General features: G+C 40.8%; 1 protein-coding gene across 1 annotated transcript in view; it reads right to left on the bottom strand.

Moving 5' to 3' along the window:
• The window catches only part of ngef (neuronal guanine nucleotide exchange factor), a 40,240-nt gene extending 21,184 nt beyond the window's left edge, over positions 1 to 19,056 (bottom strand). The window contains exons 1-4 of the mRNA XM_028572865.1: positions 18,843 to 19,056; positions 10,120 to 10,225; positions 2,639 to 2,977; positions 2,075 to 2,139 (exon numbers count right to left, since the gene is read on the bottom strand). Coding sequence (XP_028428666.1) covers positions 2,075 to 2,139; positions 2,639 to 2,977; positions 10,120 to 10,225; positions 18,843 to 19,056 — 724 coding nt within the window. The remainder of the gene's footprint in view (positions 1 to 2,074; positions 2,140 to 2,638; positions 2,978 to 10,119; positions 10,226 to 18,842) is intronic.
• Between the last annotated feature and the right edge of the window lie 2,374 nt (positions 19,057 to 21,430).

The raw sequence follows: 21,430 nt of genomic DNA, 5'->3' as shown, positions 1-21,430 counted from the left end.
ATAAACGCCTCTTGTCCGCGAGTGAGCTGGATTGAGCTCTATCAATGAGAGCTAGCTACCTTGCCTCCTCCTAACAAACAACCTCTAAAATTCACAAAAATGCATTAAATTGAAATCGGACACAATTGTTAACTTTGTTAACACCTTTGGGAGCTGTGATATACATGTCGTGATGAAATTCAAACTGTAAATAAACAATAGTTATGCTGAAAGTGTAGCTACTTAGCCGCGATCTGTACACTTAGGATTGAAGGGACATTAGCAGCTAACGAAACCCCTCATGTTCACAAAAATGCATTAAATTGAAATCTGACACCATTGTTAGCTTTATAAGACCTTGGGGTAGCTGTAATATAAGTAGCATGACGAAATTCTAACTGTAAATATACTCTAGTTATGCCGGCAACCGGCAGCCGGCTAGCTCCGCGGAGCCCTGAGCCCCCGGTAGTAAGTAACCGAGAAACAGTGACTTTCACTGGGTATGGAGGTTGCCGCTTTCTCGTCAGACTGTGTGGAGCTCCTAAAGTCCGACACGTCTTGCCAAATTTGCAATTAGCCATCAATCTTCGTAAAACGGCCCATATTTGAGCTTTATATTGTTGATTTCTCGCATAAAAAAGTCTCTGCAGTGAATTTAATAGTAATAGTAGTAATGAAATAGTAGACAAACAATGTATAACTTTGCAGTGTCTGAAATATGAGACCTGCTTTCTCGTCTCCAATGTGTTTCTATGTGGTTCACTCAAACCAATCAGCGCGCAGCTCATCTAAATATTCATAAGCATACCATGATTTGGAAGAAAAGCTCTTGTTACAAATAGGGCCCTATTCATAGGGCCATACTCATAAAATAGCATTCTGGCAAAAAAGTTCAGCCCAACCAATGTTACATACCCTATTAGGAGACCTTAAGGAACATTGTGAAATATCCGATATAATCATTCTTCCACCCCTTTAAAGAATGAAGCCAAATCGGTCCCGACCCAGGTAACGCATGCGCACCCAAGCGCACAAAAAAAATGACGCCAAAGGGGTACCCAGAGAGTAAAATTTTGCCACGGCTGGGATGACATTGGAATTAGTTGAAAGGCCCCTGCGTCACTAAAGGAGACGTTTTGCGTCAGTAACTATGGCCAAAGGCACCTGACCATGTGTTTGTTTTTGTCGGGCTGGAAGTGAGACTGTGTTGGTATTTACTATAGCGAGCACTGACAACTGGAGGATAGGAGACAAAACTGGAAAGACACAAGCTGTGTCAAGCCTTATGAGGTCAATAATGTAATGCCAGCATGTGTGTGTGTGTGTGTGTGTGTGTGTGTGTGTGTGTGTGTGTGTGTGTATTTGTATGTGTGTGTGTGTGTGTGTGTGTGTGTGTGTGTGTGTGTGTGCGCGTGTGTATGTGTGCGCACGCGTGTGCGTGTTGCGTGTGTGTGCATGTGTGTGGCAACACATGATTAGTGAATTGTAGGTTTGCTCAAGTTTATTCAACTAAAACTAAAAAGTTTGCTGATAAGAACATTCAATCTTTTCAGGGAAGACTGGCTTTGTGTATATCAAGAGGGAAGGTGACTTTGAACAACAGGGGCCTGTTGCATAATCTCCCTCAGTCATATACTGCAGATTGCTTTGGTGGGCGTAGAACTGGACTGAGACTTACATAAGAGAGAGTGAAATGCGCATACATAGCCAAGGAAATGCACAGGTTGGAGAAAACGAAATAGGACATATTTCTGCAGGACTATATTGTCCTGCAGGTAATCCCTGCAAATAACCATTGTCTTGTGTACACACTGAACAATGGTGAGTAGTCTGTCAACAAAGCCGACTGTCAGATTAGAGAGGCACTCAACCTTGATGAACGTGTCAGAGATATGCAGTAACAGATACAGCTCAGTTGCAGTACTGATGCCTTCCATGAAATCCATGTGCTGCATATGTGGCATATGTGAACGTTTGTATCCCACCAATGTTCAGTCTTAGTCATAGCCTATAATGTATTATCAAATAAGAGATGATTTAGTAGCAACAACTCTGGAGGTGTTAAAAGTGCGTTGAATAAATACGCTACCCTCACCAATGTTTTTGACGATGTTGAGGCTGTGGCAGATTGTCTGGGAGCGAGCTCCATTGCTTGGAAACCTAAAAGGAAAGAAAATAGGAAATATGTGTTTGGGAAGGCAGCCAGGTGAATGAATATATTCACTAATTATTATGCTTCATTTTACTATTAAGAAAATGATGCAGCAGTGCTGTTGGTGCATTCCAGCACACAGACAGATCAATTCTCTGCGCTTCTCTGTCTTCTCTATCAAACCCAACAGAGTGAACCCAAGCCATTTTTTGATACAAATATAAAAACATCCACCTTTTGCCTCTTCACATTCATTCTCCAGCCACACAATGAGTGACTACTCAATCACTCCAATATCTCAATTTTTTCATAACTCACAGTGTTTTGTCATTTTGTTGCTTACAAGCTAACAAAAGCACTAAAATCATTAATCATTTTTATTGGCCTCTTTTGGGTTTTATATCTACTATTTACTATTAGCAGAAATCCAGATTTTAAGCTTCATAAAAAAAAGATCCTTTTTGATTTCTATCTTTTCCACCTGTTTCAAGTATAAGAAGATCTGACCTGAGGTTGGCGTTATCCTGGTCTGTGCTGTTAGAACTGGGCCGTTGTGAGCTCATGGTTTTCTCCTGAACAGTGCAATCTGCAGCTGTTTGCTCCGACAGCTTTATAATGTCTTCGCTATGAATGTTGTGAGTCCGGTAAGTGATCATGTCAGCTGTAAAATCTCGATGCTGGTTGTTGGAGGCAGCAGATATGTCCAAACTCCTCCCTCCTCCCACTCCTCCTCTTCTCCTATCCACAGCATCGCTGTGGTACAGAGCATGTCTGCTGCTGGCCTCCCCATTGCTTGGCAACACAGTTTTGGAATGATCGAGCTGTGGTGAAGGCTGAGGGCTACATCTGAGGGCAAAAAACACACTTTAGAATCTCATCTATAGCAGCTATTTTCATCTTCACCTAGAAACTGAAACTCTTCAAATTGCCATGTAGTAATTAAGGCCATGTTCATCTATCTTCATACATTTTTCATGTGAGTTTCACAGTTGTATATCTAGTTGTTTAAAGACAACACATTCTCATGAACAGGTTCGTATGATATCGTACGAAAACTTATGCACACCAATTTGTATGATAGCCTACAAAATTAGGAGACCGCCCGCAGGTCACACCACCGGTCACATGATAGTTATGTTTTGCGGTCTTTACAGTTCCATTGAAGTTGACTTTGAGACACAATGTGACTGTCCTGCGGCGATGACAGTTAAATTTAGGCACCAAAAGGACTAAGATTAGAAATCAAAAATTGTGGTTTGGATTAAAACACCGGTCAAGCAAGACTGACAATAGTTGCTCTTGCCACACTTATTGCGAGACGGAGAATACTCCTGGCTTGGAAATCGTCAACACCCCCTGCCCCGCCCCCCCCATTCTCCTCCTGGCTGATAGACATGATCTCGTTTCTAAACCTAAAGAAGATCAAGTTTGCTCTCAGAGGGGTTAGTGCCAGATATGTTTGCTTAATTTTTTTTTTACTATTTGTGTACTCATGGGGTGAATTGTTGGGCATTTGGGAGGGGGGTGGGTGGATAATGGGAAAGGATTGTATTTTTTTTTTAAACTGTGATTTGTACAGACTTTAAACTTGTACCAATGGGGCACCTGGGTAGCTCACCTGGTAGAGCGCGCACCCATATATAGAGGCTAAGTCCTCGATGCAGAAGCCACAGATTCAACTCCAACCTGCAGCCCTTTGCTGCATGTCACTCCCCCTCTCTCTCCCCTTTCATGTCTTCAGCTGTCCCATAAAAATAAAGGCCTAAAATGCCCTTAAATTAAAAAATAATTGTATCAATGTTGTTGCACCAATAAATATTATATATAAAAAATATTTTTTTTAAAACACTGGTCCCCTTAAGTAGTATTCCCGGGATACAAACACATGCTTCCTGGGTAAAAGTCTTGAGTTTAACCAGGGAAGTTCTGCTGCTTGAAAGCCCCACTTGTGTTTTATGACCCAACCACCCCTGACCTTCTCACTACGCCATCCAGAGCAGTTACGTTGTGCATACAGCAATAAAGACATACAAATTACAGTGTTTTACTTTACGTAGCTATATGTACGAATGGTTCATGAGAACAGCCTGTTCTATGCTTTTGCTGAACAAAAACCTTTTATTAGGCAAGCTGTGCCCTAATTCAGTGGCTAGATCTTCAAAAGTCTGCATTTCTCCTTCAAATGATGACCTGAAGGCTTCAACAAAAATTATCAAGATATTCAGCTTTCCTTTGCCCTAATTTTGTCAACACAAAAAATGTATCCTTTGATGTCCTCAAAATCCCAAAGTGACTCTTTAAACTTGGTCTGTAAACACCAGACCAAAACCGTTCACAGCATTGACTAGTAGGTGCCAAGGACCAGGAGAGAGTGGATGGCCGAAACAGATCAAGAAAGACATTCACATTCAATCAGATGGCCAACTTTGAACAGAGAAAGAGGTTGCGTGACCAAAGTTCCTCATACGTCAAGTAATTACTCTTGGGCCAGCTCCATTTGCTGAATGAATGCTGTCAGGCGTGGTTAAAAAGCTCCTGACACTCCACCAAACAAGATTAAACATACGTCTAAGCTTGTTGCACAATGTTTCACAGAGTTATATGGAAACATGTCATGTTGCATGCAGGTTAACATTCTGTGTGAAATGCAAAAGAGATCGTAAATGCGACCTGAAGCGTTTATTCAGGCATCAAGTCTATTTTTTTGACAATACAACCCGTTCACACTCAGTAGCTGTCAGAGTTGGATACCGACCATAGACATGGAAAAAGCATGTGTGACGTCACCCATTGGTTTGTGGAGATCTGCTATGAGTCATCAAGTTTGCGGGCGCAGTCATCCTGATGTTGCTCTCTCTGATCATTCCTGTGTCTTCTTTAACGGCAAAATCTCGGTGCCCAAAAGTGTTCAAACAAAGTTCATCAGAAAACGGTATATAACTGAAAACACCAGTGAATCATTCATTCAGCTTTTCTCCTCTACACCTGCCCTCACTGGGACCTCAGTCACTGAGCTTGTAGATAATTTCAACTGTAAAATTACGAATGTTATTGATGCTATTGCTCCCACTAAGATTAAAGCTGTCTCTGGTAGGAAAAGATCTCCATGGAGAAATTTTATAGTGGTGAGAACAGAAAAAAGAGCAGTTGGCAAAAAACTAATCTCCAGGTCCACTGCAACACCTATAAAGAGAGACTTCACATTTATAATTTGGAACTAAGGAATGCAAGTCAGTCCTTTTTCTCTGACATTATTGCCAGAAACAATAATAATTCACGTGCTTTGTTTGCTACTGTCGATAGATTCAAAGATTATTTTTTGGGCATTTTAGGCCTTTAATTATAGGACAGCTGAAGAAGTGAAAGGGGAGAGAGAGGGGGAATGACATGCAGCAAAGGTCCGCAGGCCAGAATCGAACCCGGGTCCGCTGCGTCGAGGTGTAAACCTCTACACATGGCCGCCCGCTCCACCAACCGAGCTATCTGGGCGCCTACTGTCGATAGATTAACAAACCCTCCAGTACCAATAGCATCTGAACTATTGTCTACTAAGGCTTGCAATGAATTTGCCTCCTTCTACACAGACAAAATTCAGAAGATTGGACAAACAGTGCCTCCATATCAAGTACAGGATATGAGTTGTCACAGTGTTAACGCAAAACAAATTCCAATATGACACAATTTCATACGATCAACCATAAAAACCTTGAGGACATTATACATTATAACATCTGAAAACCTCCTCCTGTTGCCTTGATATTCTACCAACGGGTGTTTTCAAAAATGTTTTGAATTGTTTTGGCTTCTGATCTTCTACAGATTGTAAACACATCTCTGCTCTCAGGTATTTTCCCACAGGCCCTAAAAACTGCAGTCATCAAGCCACTCCTAAAAAAGAACAATCTAGACACGTCACTAATGAGCAACTATAGGCCGATATCAAACCTTCCATTTTTAAGTAAAATCATAGAAAAAGCGTTTTTTCAACAACTCAACCTTTTCTTATCGCTAAACAACAGTTTTGATGCCTTTCAGTCAGCTTTTCGACCACACCACAGCACTGAGACGGCTCTTGTTAAAGTCTTTAATGACATCCACTTAAACACAGATAGTTGCAAAATTTCAGTCTTAGTATTACTTGATCTCAGTGCTGCATTTGATACGGTCGACCATGACATATTACTTGACCGATTGGAAAACTGGGTTGGTCTTTCTGGCTCAGTACTAAAGTGGTTTGAATCCTATTTAAAGAATAGGGACTACTTTGTGTCTATAGGTAATTATACATCTGAGCATACAAATATGATGTGCGGAGTTCCCCAAGGCTCAGTTCTGGGGCCTCTTCTGTTCAACATCTACATGCTTCCACTGGCTCAGATTATGGAAAACAACAAAATAAGTTACCATAGTTATGCGGATGACACACAAATTTACATAACCTTATCGCCAGGGAACTATAGCCCAATACAACAACTGAATATGTGCATTGAACAAATTAACGACTGGATGTGCCAGAACTTTCTTAAATTAAATGAAGAAAAAACTGAGGTGGTTGTTTTTGGAGCTAAAGAGGAACGATTAAAAGTCAGCGTTCAGCTTCAAACGACAATGTTAAAAACAACAGACAAAGCCAGAAATCTTGGTGTAGTCATGGACTCAGAACTGAATTTTAAAAGCAACATTAAGACAATTACAAAATCAGCCTATTATCACCTTAAAAATATATCAAAGGTTAAAGGACTTATGTCCCAGCAGGATTTGGAAAAAGTTGTCCATGCTTTTATTTTCAGTAGACTTGACTACTGTAACGGTGTCTTTACAGGTCTCCCTAAAAAGTCAATCAGACAGCTGCAGCTGATTCAAAACGCTGCTGCCGGAGTCCTCACTAAAACCAAGAAAGTGGATCACATCACTCCAGTTCTGAAGTCTCTACACTGGCTTCCAGTGCCTCAAAGAATTGATTTCAAAATACGTTTGCTGGTTTATAAATCACTTAACAGTTTAGTGCCAAAATACATTTCTGATCTGCTACTACACTATGACCCACCCAGACCTCTCAGGTCATCTGGGACAGGTCTACTTGTTGTCCCCAGAGTCAGAACTAAAGAGGGTGAAGCAGCATTCAGTTTTTATGCTCCACATATCTGGAACAAACTCCCAGAAAACTGCAGGTCTGCTGCAACTCTCAGTTCTTTTAAATCAAGGCTGAAGACCTATCTTTTTGATGTTGCCTTTCTTTAAATAATCTGTTTTATCTGCTATTTTCTGTTTAACTGTATTAACTGCTCTTTCTTTAAATTCTTATAATTTTTTATACTGAAGTTGACACTGTATGACAATCTATAACTGCTCTTTAATGTTTAATTTATTATACTGCACTGTAACTTTTAGTCACATATTTTATCTCTCAGTTCGTTGGGGTTCTAGTTAGATCAATTAATAGAATTGAATTTATGATTATTCCAGTGAGATTTTGCAGAAACGGACATATTTCTGATTATTTCTTTGATACGGGTGTGACAATAGATTACAGAAGAGAGGCTGTGGACTGTCAACAAAGTTAGTTTGATAACTAACAAAAGGGTCTGAAGACCAAAACAATTACAATTGAACAGAAATAGTCTGAGAAACTATTAAATTAAGAATAAAATTAATAGTCTACGAAACTAGCACGTTTCCTGACTATTAGAGACGGTCTGAAGACCTTTCCGGGTTTTGCAAGGTTTGCCGAAGAAAAGAACTAAGCCTTGTGGTGACGACTGCATTGAAAAAGAAGAAGAGCTTCTGTAACTATGGGGAATGAAACCTCCATGTGAAGCATCTGGACCCATTGTTGGTGAGATGAACCAGAAATATTGACCGAACTGCTTGAGATGTCTAACATATTGGTCCTTTCTTTAATTAACCTATTTTAATCTGCTTTTATATGTTTAACTGTTTCAACTGCTTTTTATTCGCATATTTTATCTCTCAGTTCTTTAAATTCTCATACTGCACTGTAAAATTTATTCTTGTCTTTTAAATTGTTTTTAATTGTTTTCTAACTGCTTTCATGTTTTATGTAAAGCACTTTGAATTGCCCTGTTGCTGAAATCTGCTATATAAATAAAGTTGCCTTGCCTTGCCTGGTTGCGGACATTGACATATATATATATAATGGACCAATAGAGCCCGTTGCTCTGGACGGAGACCAGTGAAGGCTATTAGAAGCACTTTTCCGGTGATCTCTTGCTTTACTGCGCAGCCTCCAACTGACAGAGACAACGTAAATGTGACGTGAGCAACGTGTCTGAAAGTTGTAAGTCTTCTGGTAGCTGTGCCAAGAGAAATCTCAATCATTCCCAGTCTTACAGAGACTGAGAATGTAGGTATATGTTAGGAGATAACTTAAGCACACGCTAATTATTGTTAAAATTACTAACATGCTAGTTAACGTTAGTAATTAAAACTAAACAGCTAATGTAAGTCGAAACTGCCTACGAGCTTCTCCTGTACTATACGGTAATTCCTCTACTGTGCGACAGTAAGTCCCTTGGTTATGACACAATCGTTAGCCTATTTTTATAAAAGCGTCTGCTACAGAGCCATAACGTGAGCTACAAGGTAATGGAGCCTTTTATACATTGTTGTGTTTCTTTAGAAATAAACAACGGACATATATAGTCTTTAAACGCTTCAGATGTAAAGTTATTCGCTGTCAAGTGACGTAAAAAAAAAAATGGCGGTCAGTGGAATGCTAACAGGAGGTGATCGCTTTGTAGCAACAAAATGGCGCCATTGGAGGTTTGAGTTCTGAAGCGAAGCTTACCCTCTTGGTTGCGGATGTGACGATTTTAGACGAGAGGGAGGAGTGAGGGAGGAGCCACGTTACGTTACACACTTTCAATGGCAATCACATCATAGCCAAGCCCTAATACATCCCCTGCTTTATCGCCGATTTTAAAATCAACTAACCATAATTCAAAAAATGAACATCATTCTGTATTGCAGAAGACTTAAATTAGCGATTGAGACCATAAACTCATTATGGGGTGGTGGATGGGTCAAACAACACAGGACTTTAACCCAGGAGACCGGGGTTCATGTCCTGTTCTTGTCCCGCATGTCACAGAAACATACATTTTGTAACCCCACCCACAATCTTTTCCTAAGCCTGACTGTCCCGTTCTTGTGCTGCATGTCAGTTAAACTGACGTCCCGACCCGGAGCGCCAAAAAGTGACGCCAAGAGTTAAACGCGCCTAAAATATGACACTAAAGGAGACTTTATCTACGACCAGATGGAAGGATTGTAAAGAATGGGTTGAGGGGGTGCCTAGGGTCATATGCTATAATGTGAGCTTTGTGTGTGATGGCTTTGCTGTTGAGGTCTGAGAGGTTGGGGGTGGGGAGGCCAATCATTTTGGAGGCATTGTGTGTGATGCATAGAAGTTTGTTCCTGTTGAGCAGCTCTGTTTGAGAAGCTGTTTGTTCTATGTTTAGCACCACAGGTGTAGTTCTTAATAGAGGACGTGTTGCATTCCATATCTCAGTCTTAAGAGTGTGCTCTCTATTATTAAGTCCTAAAATCATGTTTTCTTAACAAGCCTACAGGCAACAAGCCTATATCTCTGGTTTGGCTTTAGTTTACTGGTTTTATGAAAAATAATTGACCGAATGACTTGTGAAAATGAATGCTTTTTGCAGTCTACTCATTCTCTTAGAACTTTAACCTTTCTTGAAATCAAAAAGGCATTAGTCCTTTCAAAAAACTGGGTCTTGGTACTCTAGCATACTGATTCCTTAGATCACACTCTTCTAGGTATAACTGTATACATAAGGAGATTGCTGTTTCAGTGTCAATGAATTAACCTTCAGAGAGACTGTATGTGCTTATCACAGACATGATACGCCTTTGAGAGTATGAAAGTATTAAGTATGGACGTGTTAGTTTTCTGGGTGTGTTTGTGTTGAGTAGTAGGGTTGGGCAGTGAAGGCATGAGGACTCACCGTCTAGCCCTGGGCAAAAAAGGTGATTTGGGGCGTAAAGGAGCATTAGGGGAGATGAGTCCTGCTCTGTTAGACGGACTGGGGTCCAAACCAGGCCTGGGAGAATCTGGAAACAGAGAGAGAGGAAGAGAGAGAAAAGCAGTCAGAAGGAGAAAGTGTCTTTATAATCAGGTACAACAGTGAGGACGAGCAGTTATTGCACGCATGCATACATGCATGCATGCATGCATGCATGCACGCATGCACACACGCATGCACACACACACACACACACACACACACACACACACACACACTAGTAGAAATACCTTGGTTATGCAAGGGATAGTCTCGATCAACAGAAATGACGTTAAACCACAGCTAATTCAAATAAAAGGTAAGTAAAGTAAAAAGTAAAGCCTATGTTACTGTATTGTGAGAACAGTTAACTTCACTTAATATTGTATGTGGCATTTTCTTTTGTAGAGTGCAAATGTTCCACGATATTTTAAGATCTTTTTCCTCTGTTTAGAATAGCTGAAGAGGGCCTTAGGTCGGATTTGGACCTGGGCCGCTGGAAATGACTGAGCCTACATGGGGCACACGCTCTACCAGGTAAACTAGAAAAAGATTTGGAGCTGATCTGAACTGAAAACACTAATTATATTTCACTTTTTGTAACATTGCGAGAGGGCATTTGTGTTGCATTAATGTGGTGTTGGAATAATTGGAAAAATGTTCCTGACTGGCAAAATTCACCCTGCATTGCACTAACATTGTGAGATAGGACATGCCTTTCGCAGAAATCTGCGCTCTCTGAGTATAGACCTCTGCCGTTGCTAGTTGAGTATTGCCGACAAAATGTGACTTAGAACCGGGTACGGAGCACGACGAGGTGACGGTCCATTCAGGGGCCATGGCAGTTGAGTTTAGCCGATGAAAAGCATCATGCAGCAACAACAGTTAAGTTTAGGGCCCAAACGACTAGTTAAGATTGGAAAAAAAAGATAGTGGTTTGGATTAAAATACTCCTCTGGAAAGTCTTGTGTTCTCCCCAAGTCATGAATTCCACTCCCCTGCTTGAAAGCCTTGTGTTTTAGGACCCATTCATCACCTTGACTTCCTCCCTACAGCGACCTGAGCAGTCTTAAGGTGCTGACACATTAACCCAACGGCCTACCGTTGACAGAAAAGACAGTCGAGATGAACAGGTCCAAAAAACTGCCTCGGAACACACTGAGGCGACACCGACTTGAGAAACGTAATACGTCTCCATAGCAGGAGGCGGCGCTACTCTGTATTGTTGCCCAAGAAATGAAAACCGGCAGCTGATTGGACGAACGCGTCACATGGGTTTGTTTTCTCCGTTCAGAATACAATCTCATATTGTACTAAAATAGTTCACTGAAACGTGTTTCTGAAAACATTTTAAGCAAGAAATAGGCCATGCAGTTCCTGAATCTGTCTTCATTTTAGCTCAACCAAGGTCAGTTTAAAAGATTTTTGTCAGATTTTGAGGGACTCTAGTCACCTCATTCCGCTCCCCATTTCCGGGTGAGTCCCGACTACCCTGCCGCCGACTGAACATGTCAGGTCGGCGAAAATGAACACCGACAGCCCCCCAGATTGCCGACGGCACGGGACACACCGAACAGATTTGAGTCACTGACCTCGTCAGACTGTCCAACGGACATGGAATACATACGAATTACAGTGCTTTACTGTCCATAGCTATATGTCGAATGGTTCATGAGAACAGCCTGATGTATTCCATATTCCACTGAGAGTGTTGAATGTTACTTGAGATATTTTAATTTGTAAATTTCGGCAACCTGCCAAAAACTATCCTGTATTAAAGTTATAGTATGATTTTGTAAAAGCGAAACATTCTTTGAGCAGAATATCAGAGCAGTGAGCGCTTGAGTATCTCACCTGGTAGAGCGTGTGCCCATATACCAGTCATGGGGGACTCGAGTCACATGACTTGACTCGAGTTAGACTCAAGTCGCAAATTTTAGGACTTGAGACCATAGACAGTATATAATGGACCAATAGACCCCGTTGCTCTGGACGGAGACCAGTGAAGGCTATTAGAAGCACTTTTCCGGTGATGGCCAGCTTTACTGCGCAGCCTCCAACTGAGAGAATGTGACGTGAGCAACGTGTCTGAAAGTTGTAAGTCTTCTGGTAGCTGTGCCAAGAGAAATCTCAATCATTCCCAATCTTACAGATACGGAGACTGTAGGTTTATATAAGGAGATAACATGGGCACAGGCTAATTATTGATCACTAACATGCTAGTTAACATTAGTAATTAAACCTAAACATCTCATGTAAGTCGAAACTGCCTCACGAGCTTCTCCTGTACTATCACGTAATTCCTCTACTATGCGACAGTAAGTCACTTGGTTATGACACAATCGTTAGCCTATTTTTACAAAAACGTCTGCTACGGAGCCATAACGTGAGGTACAAGGTAATGGAGCCTTTTATACATTGTCGTGTTTCTTTGGAACTAAACAACGGACAAATAGAGTCTTTAAACGCTTCAGATGTAAAGTTATTCGCAGTCAAGTGACGTAAAAAAAAAATGGTGGTCAGCGGAATGCTAACAGGAGGTGATGGCCAGTTAGCAACAAAATGGCACCATGATGGCTTGAGTTCTGAAGCAAAGCTTACCCCCTTGCTTGAGACTTGCTTGATAAACATTCCTAAAAGACTCAACTTGACTTTGACTTGATATTCATGACTTGAGACTTGACTTAGACTTGAGTCAAATGACTTGAAATGACTTGACTTTCTGTTTAATAAATATATAATTTTCCCCCCTGATATTCAGGAGGAATTAACTTTACAATTTTAGTGCTGTCGCATGCGCGGGAACCCGTTGATATGATTACACGGCACACGGCGGAAGACCGTCAGTAAACGTCATGGACCCCTGTACACCGAAAATAATAAAGTTTGGCTATAAGGATACACATTAGCCAGGCAAAGAAGAAACGAACGGCAGTTTGCAAGGTCTGCACTACAAATATTTCCGACGTCAACCACCACCACGTCGAATTTCATCAGACCCTTCAAATCGGGAGAGATTCGGGTTCCAGTCCCCATAGTCAGCTGAACCACTATTTGGACGTTTGTGATGTAGGCTACAGTTCAGTTTTCGGGCCATGAATAAGCACACCCTCCCCTCTTTGTTCAAGGTGGCGGTTAGAGCGAATAAAACTAGGCACACACATACATACATATACACACAACAAAAACTGCACTCTCTCTCTCTCTCTCTCTCTCTCTCTCTCTCACTCTCACTCACACACAAACACCCATATGCAGACGTAAGTATGTGAATAAAGCTAGGCACACATACACACACAACACAATGCACGCTCACACACACGCACACATTCTCTCACCAATATTAATAACTTTTCACTCACTCTCTCTCTCAAACATGCACACATTCACTCACTCACAAATATTATTATTATTAACTATTCAGATGTCTGTGGCTTGGACGCAATGTCTTTTGAATATTGAGTAGGAAAAAATGCAAATAAAACTCCAGCAGTTCATAACCACTGTCTTTAGCTTGTTTAAAAATGGAAACTTTGGTATGACTTGACTTGTGACTTGCTTGACCAAAGCTATGACTTGACTTGACTTGCTTGATTGTCACAAAAAATGACTTGGACTTGCTTGAGACTTGAAGGTTAAAACTTGAGACTTGCTTGTGACTTGTCCATGTGTGACTTACTCCCATCTCTGCCATATACAGAGGTTTACTCCTGGACACAGTGACCGCGGTCAGCTGTCCTATAAATAAAGGCCTAACATGCCCACCTACCTTACTATTACTCAACCTGTGCTGTCTGACTGTCAAGTGCACTGAGGTTGCTGCTTCTTCTTTTCTTTTTTCTTTTATGGCGGGTGGCAACCAGCGTTATTACCATCACCTAGACTGAGGTCGCTGATTGCAGTAGCTTTAAAGGAAACCCACTGACAAAAGAAAGGAACCCTGTGAAGCAAGTTCTTACATCACCTCATTTAGAACTATGATCTCTACAGCTATACAAAGAAAACATGTTGTTTGAAGATGTTAAGTGTCCCCTAGTCTCGCATTGTCAGACCTTCCTCCACAGCGTTGCGGAGGAAGGTCTGGCTAGTCCAGACAGCTTTCTGGGATTGGAGAAAAACGTGCTCTGGTTTATTGGCATTTCTTTAAACCAATCACAATTGTCTTTGGTGGTACTAAGTGCCGAGCAGAGCCACAGTGTCGCTGCAAAATAGCTTTGGGAAGGAACTTGGTGGAACATGTGTACGTTCAAAGGTTGTTTTAGTCGTGCAACAGAAAACTCAGATTGGACAGATGGTTTAGCTAGCTGTCTGGATTTACCCTGCAGAGATCTGAGGAGCAGTTAACCATAGTCCTCACAAATCCACCAGAGTTTAAAATTCCAACACTAAGACGATCTGTTTCACAATGACTTTTGAATAAAAAGATAATGTTATACTACACTGGGTATCTGTGAATGCAGACTTGTTCAGACATGTGTGCAATAAATCAGCATAAAATAACCTATGACAGCACATATAGTGTATGTATATGTATATATATATATATATATATATATATATATATATATATATATATATATATATATATATATATATATATATATATATATATATATATATATATATATATACAGTACAGGCCAAAAGTTTGGACACACCTCATTCAATGTGACTATTTACATTGTAGATTCTCATTGAAGGCATCAAAACTATGAATGAACACATATGGAATTATGTACTTAACAAAAAACTGTGAAATAACTTAAAACATGTCTTATATTTTAGATTCCTCAAAGTAGCCACCCTTTGCTTTTTTTGATAACTCTGCAAACCCTTGGTGTTCTCTCAATGAGCTTCATGAGGTAGTCACCTGAAATGGTTTTCACTTCACAGGTGTGCCTTGTCAGGGTTAATTACTGGAATTTTTTCCCTTATTAATAAAAAAGCAAAGGGTGGCTACTTTGAGGAATCTAAAATATAAGATATTTCACACTTTTTTGTTAAGATGCCTTCAGTGAGAATTTACAATGCAAATAGTCATGAAAATAAAAAGGAAAAAGGAGAAGGTGTGTCCAAACTTTTGGCCTGTACTGTGTATGTATATATATATATATGAAAATAATCTTTGGTTGAGAAAGTAGAAGAAGACTTAAATTGGTGGAAAAGTCTGCCTTTAAATCTTTTGGTCATGTTACAATTAAAATGAATGTACCCAAGTTTTAACTTACTTTAAATCAGACATAACATTCATTTAGAACATAGAGGCAATTGATGGCGATTTTCATTACCATTGGATGATTTGTGATAAATCAGGGTTCTCTCTTTTATTTACACCAATAGGAATTGTCGATTGGCCATGCAGTTAACTTGTACAAAATAGGCTCGTTCGAGATGAACTGCGCCTCGCCTGTAAAGCGGATGAGAGCAGCCGGCAGCACCCGGGGGCGGTGACAAAAGTCCGCTCTCAAGTCGGACAGTTTTCCAGCTGATTCCAGCAGCCTTCAGGCTGAACAGGAAGTGACATAAACACTGTGGTCCGATTCCGATTTAATAAAATGTTATCAGACCCATATATCAGCTTGTACACAGACTCCAGTTGATTTTATTATGACAGAGTAGCTGTCAAAATTCTCTACATGTGATCTGTTGCTGATTTTAATTAACAACAGACTGTACATGATCCCTAATCTGAAGAGATTTAGTCTCTCTGACTTCTAAACATAACTATCAGCCTCACGTGTGTTCTGTACAGAATAAGCCTTTAAATCAGACAAATAGCAGTGAAAATCCCTCCGATTCAAAATCAATAAAACGTTTATATAAAACGTTGTCATGTTAAGTCGATTCAGAACCAATCAGCTGTTCGATCAGCTGAGAGGCCGGCGTTTCCCAGCATGCCCTGGGTCCGCCTGCGTCCGCCTGGCTCTTGCATAGACAGTATATAATGGACCAATAGACCCCGTTGCTCTGGACGGAGACCAGTGAAGGCTATTAGAAGCACTTTTCCGGTGATGGCCAGCTTTACTGCGCAGCCTCCAACTGAGAGAATGTGACGTGAGCAACCTGTCTGAAAGTTGTAAGTCTTCTGGTAGCTGTGCCAAGAGAAATCTCAATCATTCCCAATCTTACAGATACGGAGACTGTAGGTGTATGTAAGGAGATAACATGGGCACAGGCTAATTATTGATCACTAACATGCTAGTTAACATTAGTAATTAAACCTAAACATCTCATGTAAGTCCAAACTGCCTGCGAGCTTCTCCTTTACTATACGGTAATTCCTCTACTATGCGACAGTAAGTCACTTGGTTATGACACAATCGTTAGCTTATTTTTACAAAAACGTCTGCTACGGAGCCATAACGTGAGGTACAAGGTAATGGAGCCTTTTATACATTGTCGTGTTTCTTTGGAACTAAACAACGGACAAATAGAGTCTTTAAACGCTTCAGATGTAAACTTATTCGCAGTCAAGTGACGTAAAAAAAAATGGCGGTCAGCGGAATGCTAACAGGAGGTGATGGCCAGTTAGCATCAAAATGGCGCCATGATGGCTCGAGTTCTGAAGCGAAGCTTACCCCCTTGGGCTCTTGCAGTTGGTGAAAAGCAACTGTGCTACCTGCGTCTCAAAACTGCGGCCGCCTTGGTCTCGTGAGATTATCGTTGCCCACGTGTGCATGACGTCAGAGCAAGTCGGGATCAAGTCGGACAAGAATCTAACCAGCATGCATTGGGCGGCGATCGCCGGTGATCGATTCTGCGCAGATCTGGCTCATCTCGAACGAGCCTATTGTCTCTGCCACAACCCTGTGTTCTGCACAGGTGGCCAACTTCTACAATGCTACCTCTCTCCATTTAGCCAAAGAACTTAGCTCCTAAACTCTTTGATTTAGCAAGACGGTTTGCAAGCTACAACCATGCGTAACGTCAACTTGTGAGGAAACTAAGCTTTGCATAGTCTAGTTTATTTGCTCTAAACCAGTTGATGGAAATGCTATTAATTCGCATTTTCTTTTTTGCGACATTTTAAAGGTTTGCTTAAAATTTGCTTGAGAAATTAGATGGAAACATGGCTACTGTCTAATTTCCTATTTCTACACATAATAAATGCACACGTACAGTACATAATATAAATGAGAAGTTGTTAGAAGTCAGATACCTTGGATGGAGCTAAACTTGACGTTGAATGTAACCCAGTAATGCAGCCACATTGTGGATTGATCTGGCAACGCATGAACAGTATCGTATCGTATGATATCGTACGAAAACTTATGCACAACAATTTGCATGATATCCTATGAAATTAAGCGACCGCCCGCTGGTTACGTGACGACTGATTATATGACAGTTTAGTTTAGCGGTCTTTACAGTTAAATTTAGCTGAGAAAAGGTGACTGTGAGCCAGCTACAGAGCACCTTTAACTGTCGGACCTTTCAGTGGCCGTGGCAGTTGAGTTTAGCCGACAAAAAGTGAGTTTTGTGGCCACGACAGTTACATTTAAGCACCAAAATGACTAGTTAAGATTAGAGAAAAGATTGTGGTTTGAATTAAAACACCACCCAGACACAAACATATTTCCTGGCTAAACGTCTTGTGGTGTCCCTGGAATGCTTATACACTCCCAGGGTTGTAAGTGCTGTGTTTTATGACCCAGCCATCCACCCTGACCTCTTCCTGATGCAGACTAGAGTGCTCTTATACAGCAGTGGTGCATACAGCAATAAATACATGGAACACATACAAATTACTTTACTTTTTGTAGCTATATGTACAAGGGGTTCATGAGAACAGCCTGCTTGATAATCTGGATTCTGTGACATTTTCAACAAGCCTCACTGTTTTACGACTTAATTTTCCTTTTAAGGCTGACCTGTCTAGTTATTTATTAAGTAATCTCTCTAATCCTTCTCTTTGAGGCATATTCAAGATGCCGGGCAAAGTCTAAGCTCAAACACTTTATTGTTGCCTTTGGTGTGGCTCTATGTACAGGATAAAACTACAATACCATTTGGTGACATACATGATTACTGTCATTCAGTTTCTGGAATTGTCCTACAGACTGTTGAGTATTGATCTGTACAAAGCAGGTTGGCAAATAACTTTCCAAATCATTACAGACCCTAATATCAACACGATACCAGGTATAATTTGATGTTTAATTTCAACATTTTCACTTGTATTTGTTTTTGCTTGAAATTATGAGTTCAGAGGTTGACCTTTGGAAAACACAAGTATCACTCAGACTATTGTGCTGTTCAAACAAAACTAGTTTCTCAGGTTGCATTCATGTGGCTGTCATTTGAAGGATAGGAGTACCAGGCCTACGTTTCACTTCCAATAACAACCGCATCAACTGCCAATAGGACAACATATGTAGAGAAATAATATACAGTACAAATACTCCATAACCAAAGCAGAGACAGAACTGAATTCCTAAACATCCTGCAGCAGTGTGATGCTCTCCAATGAAGCATTGACTCTTTGACTATGCATTCACTTGAATTAGTGCAGTGATGTTTAAAGTAGGCAAAATGGTGTTGCTTTAGGACCAGTCACTTTAAATGTTAATTAACTTGTAAGACAAGAGGCTATTCTCACCAAATTTGAGGTACAGTAGAAATACAATGTTAATTGCAAGCCCAGCCGAAGCCTGGTGTTTTCTTACATTCAGACTGCTCAGATGAGACCATCCTCTTCTTCCTCATTGACCGGTAAAAGCGTGAGTTCCTGCGAATAGGCTCTCTGCTGAAACCAACATTGGAGTCATCCTCGTCATCCTCGTCCTCATGGCTGGGTTGGACCACAGCTGCTGGATGCTTCTCTGGGGTTTCCTGTGACTTATTCCCCCACTTGCCCCTGAACAGGGCAATCACAGACATGGCAAATAATCCCTTGTCCTTTAAATTTGGTAAATCCAGTTTGACTTCGAGGACACTGGCAGAAAGAAATCTGTCATATTTAGCCAGAATCCAGGAAGAAATCCATGACTAGAAATGAAATTTTGGTGAAGAATAAATCTCTGAGAACAAGGAAAGTGGTTTCTGGGCCCTGTGTCCCTCCTGTCAGTGGAACAGCAGAGTTGTTAGCTACGCATGCAACCAGGAGAGTGTGTCACCTATGTCTGCCTAAGCTGTAATTATTGCATTTATGACTCTCTCTCCTTTCTGCTGTTTGTCCCTCCTTTCATAGCCTCCCTCCCTTAGTCCCTCTCTACACAACCCTGTTACGTGTTGACATTCCTGCACTCAACCTGGCCTTACCGGCCTGCCTGTCTCATGGCTCTTAACCCCTCCCTGTTGTGGAACCTGAAAAGCCACCTGCTGACAACCAGTGTGTTTACGTTTCCCTGCTTTCAGAGTTTCTCAGATCTCTCTAGAAAAACCTGTCTATGTTTTCGCTCTTGGGCTTTCTATAAAGAAGAGAACAAATCACCAAAAAACAGCATTCTTTTTGCAGGTGGTGTATGCTATTTTCTTGTGTGGAACAGTGTGTTCTAGTGATGTGTGTGAAGTTTCAGGTCCTGTTGAGCCTGGGCCCCATACAGTAGTTTTTTTTATCTGTAGTCAGCTGACAAGGAGAGTTTAAAGTTCACTTTCTATTTTTTTTTCCTCACAGCATTAAGCATGCCTGTGCTGCCTCTCAATATCACAGAGTTCTGAAATCAAAGTAACAGACAAAATAATGTCCAAAGAGATTGAGAGCATTCCCTGCATTGTTGTCCAGTGTGGCCTGATGAAGACTGGTATTTGTTAGAGTTAAAAAAGAAAGAAAAGGGTAAAAATAGATTTGGTAAGAGCATCATGTGATGAAAGAGTATAGGGATTTTACTCAGATTTTAACAGATGGTGCTTTCTGTGGGTTCCAATGCATGTAGGTGTGAGGTGGACTTAGCAGGTCGATGAGTTGGCAAACTGGGCTTCACAGTAAAGAAAGGAAATATAGAAATGCAAATCAGTGTTAGTAAAGCAAAAGTCAAATGTTTATTCAGGGAAATAAAATGTGGCAACAAAAGTGAGACAGAGTGGGGAAAGTGAGGCTTCTATACCAAATTCAAATGAGTGTAAACATTTCTAGGGTAGGTACCGGGCACAGGAGAGAAGAAGCTGTGTTGACAAGGTTGAGGTTGGGACACTGTACTAAACTAAACACCGAAAATGATAAGGAAAACACTAAACAGGCTTGTGTGAGGCATGTCAGGAAGAAGAATGAGTAGAGCATGTAGTTCTGAGTTGTAGAGGGTATGGGACGCAGAGAGAGGTGATGAGGAATAATCTCAGGGAATTAGGGGTGCAGGAATTCACATTTAAAGGATTACTGAGCATGGGTGAGAAAGCACTGTTGCAGCACACTTTCAGCGTTTTTGAGGAACACAGGAGCTTTTTATAGGTTATGATGGATAAGGATTTTAAAGGACATAATATAATGTAGTTTACCGTGTGTGTGGTGCGTGCCTGCTTTGTACTGACTGGAATATGTTTGAGGAGTCTTGTTCTGACATTAATGAGTTTACTGATGTTGTCAGTTGCTATGTCTCCTTTTGTGTTGAAAATGTGATCCCTGACAAGGTGAAAGTGTATCCTAAAAGCCATGGGTGACCAAATCACTCAAAGTGTTGCTAAGCAGGAAGAGGCCTCTATTTGTGAGGTCTGAAATTAAGAGAGCTAAACTGAGGTATAACGATAAAATATAAAGGGAGATGGGAAATAATAATCTAGGTTCAGCCTGGGACAGCATGAAAACGATTGTGGGTCTAAAGGGAATAATATTCTAAGGTTGTTTTAGATAGTTTTAGATGTGACAGACAGCTTGCACAATAATTTAACAAGTTTTATCTTAGGTGTGATTCCCCCAGTTTTAGAGATGTTATTTTAGAGCAAAAAATTAATCTTTCCGTTAATTTCTTGTGCAGAGCAACTAACTCCCATTTTTTATTACATATTCCAGCTGTCTCTCAGCCAACAGAGAATGGCAATAATTTGTAAACAATTCAACTGTCATTCCATTAGCCAAACACAAACGGCCTAAGGTGCTAAATGACTTCAGGCCAGTTGCCTTGACCTCTTTAGTCATGAATTATTTTGAAAGATTACAAAAAAAAGCTACTTGACCCGCTACAGTTTATTTACAGAGCTAAGCGAGGGGTAGAAGATGCTACGACCACTCTGCTTAGCATGTTATTCAAACACTTTGAGGGCACCAAAACACACGCTAGAATTTTATTTGTAGATTTTTTCATCTGCTTATAATACAATC

The sequence above is a fragment of the Perca flavescens genome, chromosome 3 (assembly GCF_004354835.1).
Source record: "Perca flavescens isolate YP-PL-M2 chromosome 3, PFLA_1.0, whole genome shotgun sequence".
Taxonomy (NCBI): domain Eukaryota; kingdom Metazoa; phylum Chordata; class Actinopteri; order Perciformes; family Percidae; genus Perca; species Perca flavescens.
The sequence above is the reverse complement of the archived record's forward strand: the minus strand, read 5'-3'. Positions and strand labels throughout refer to the sequence as shown.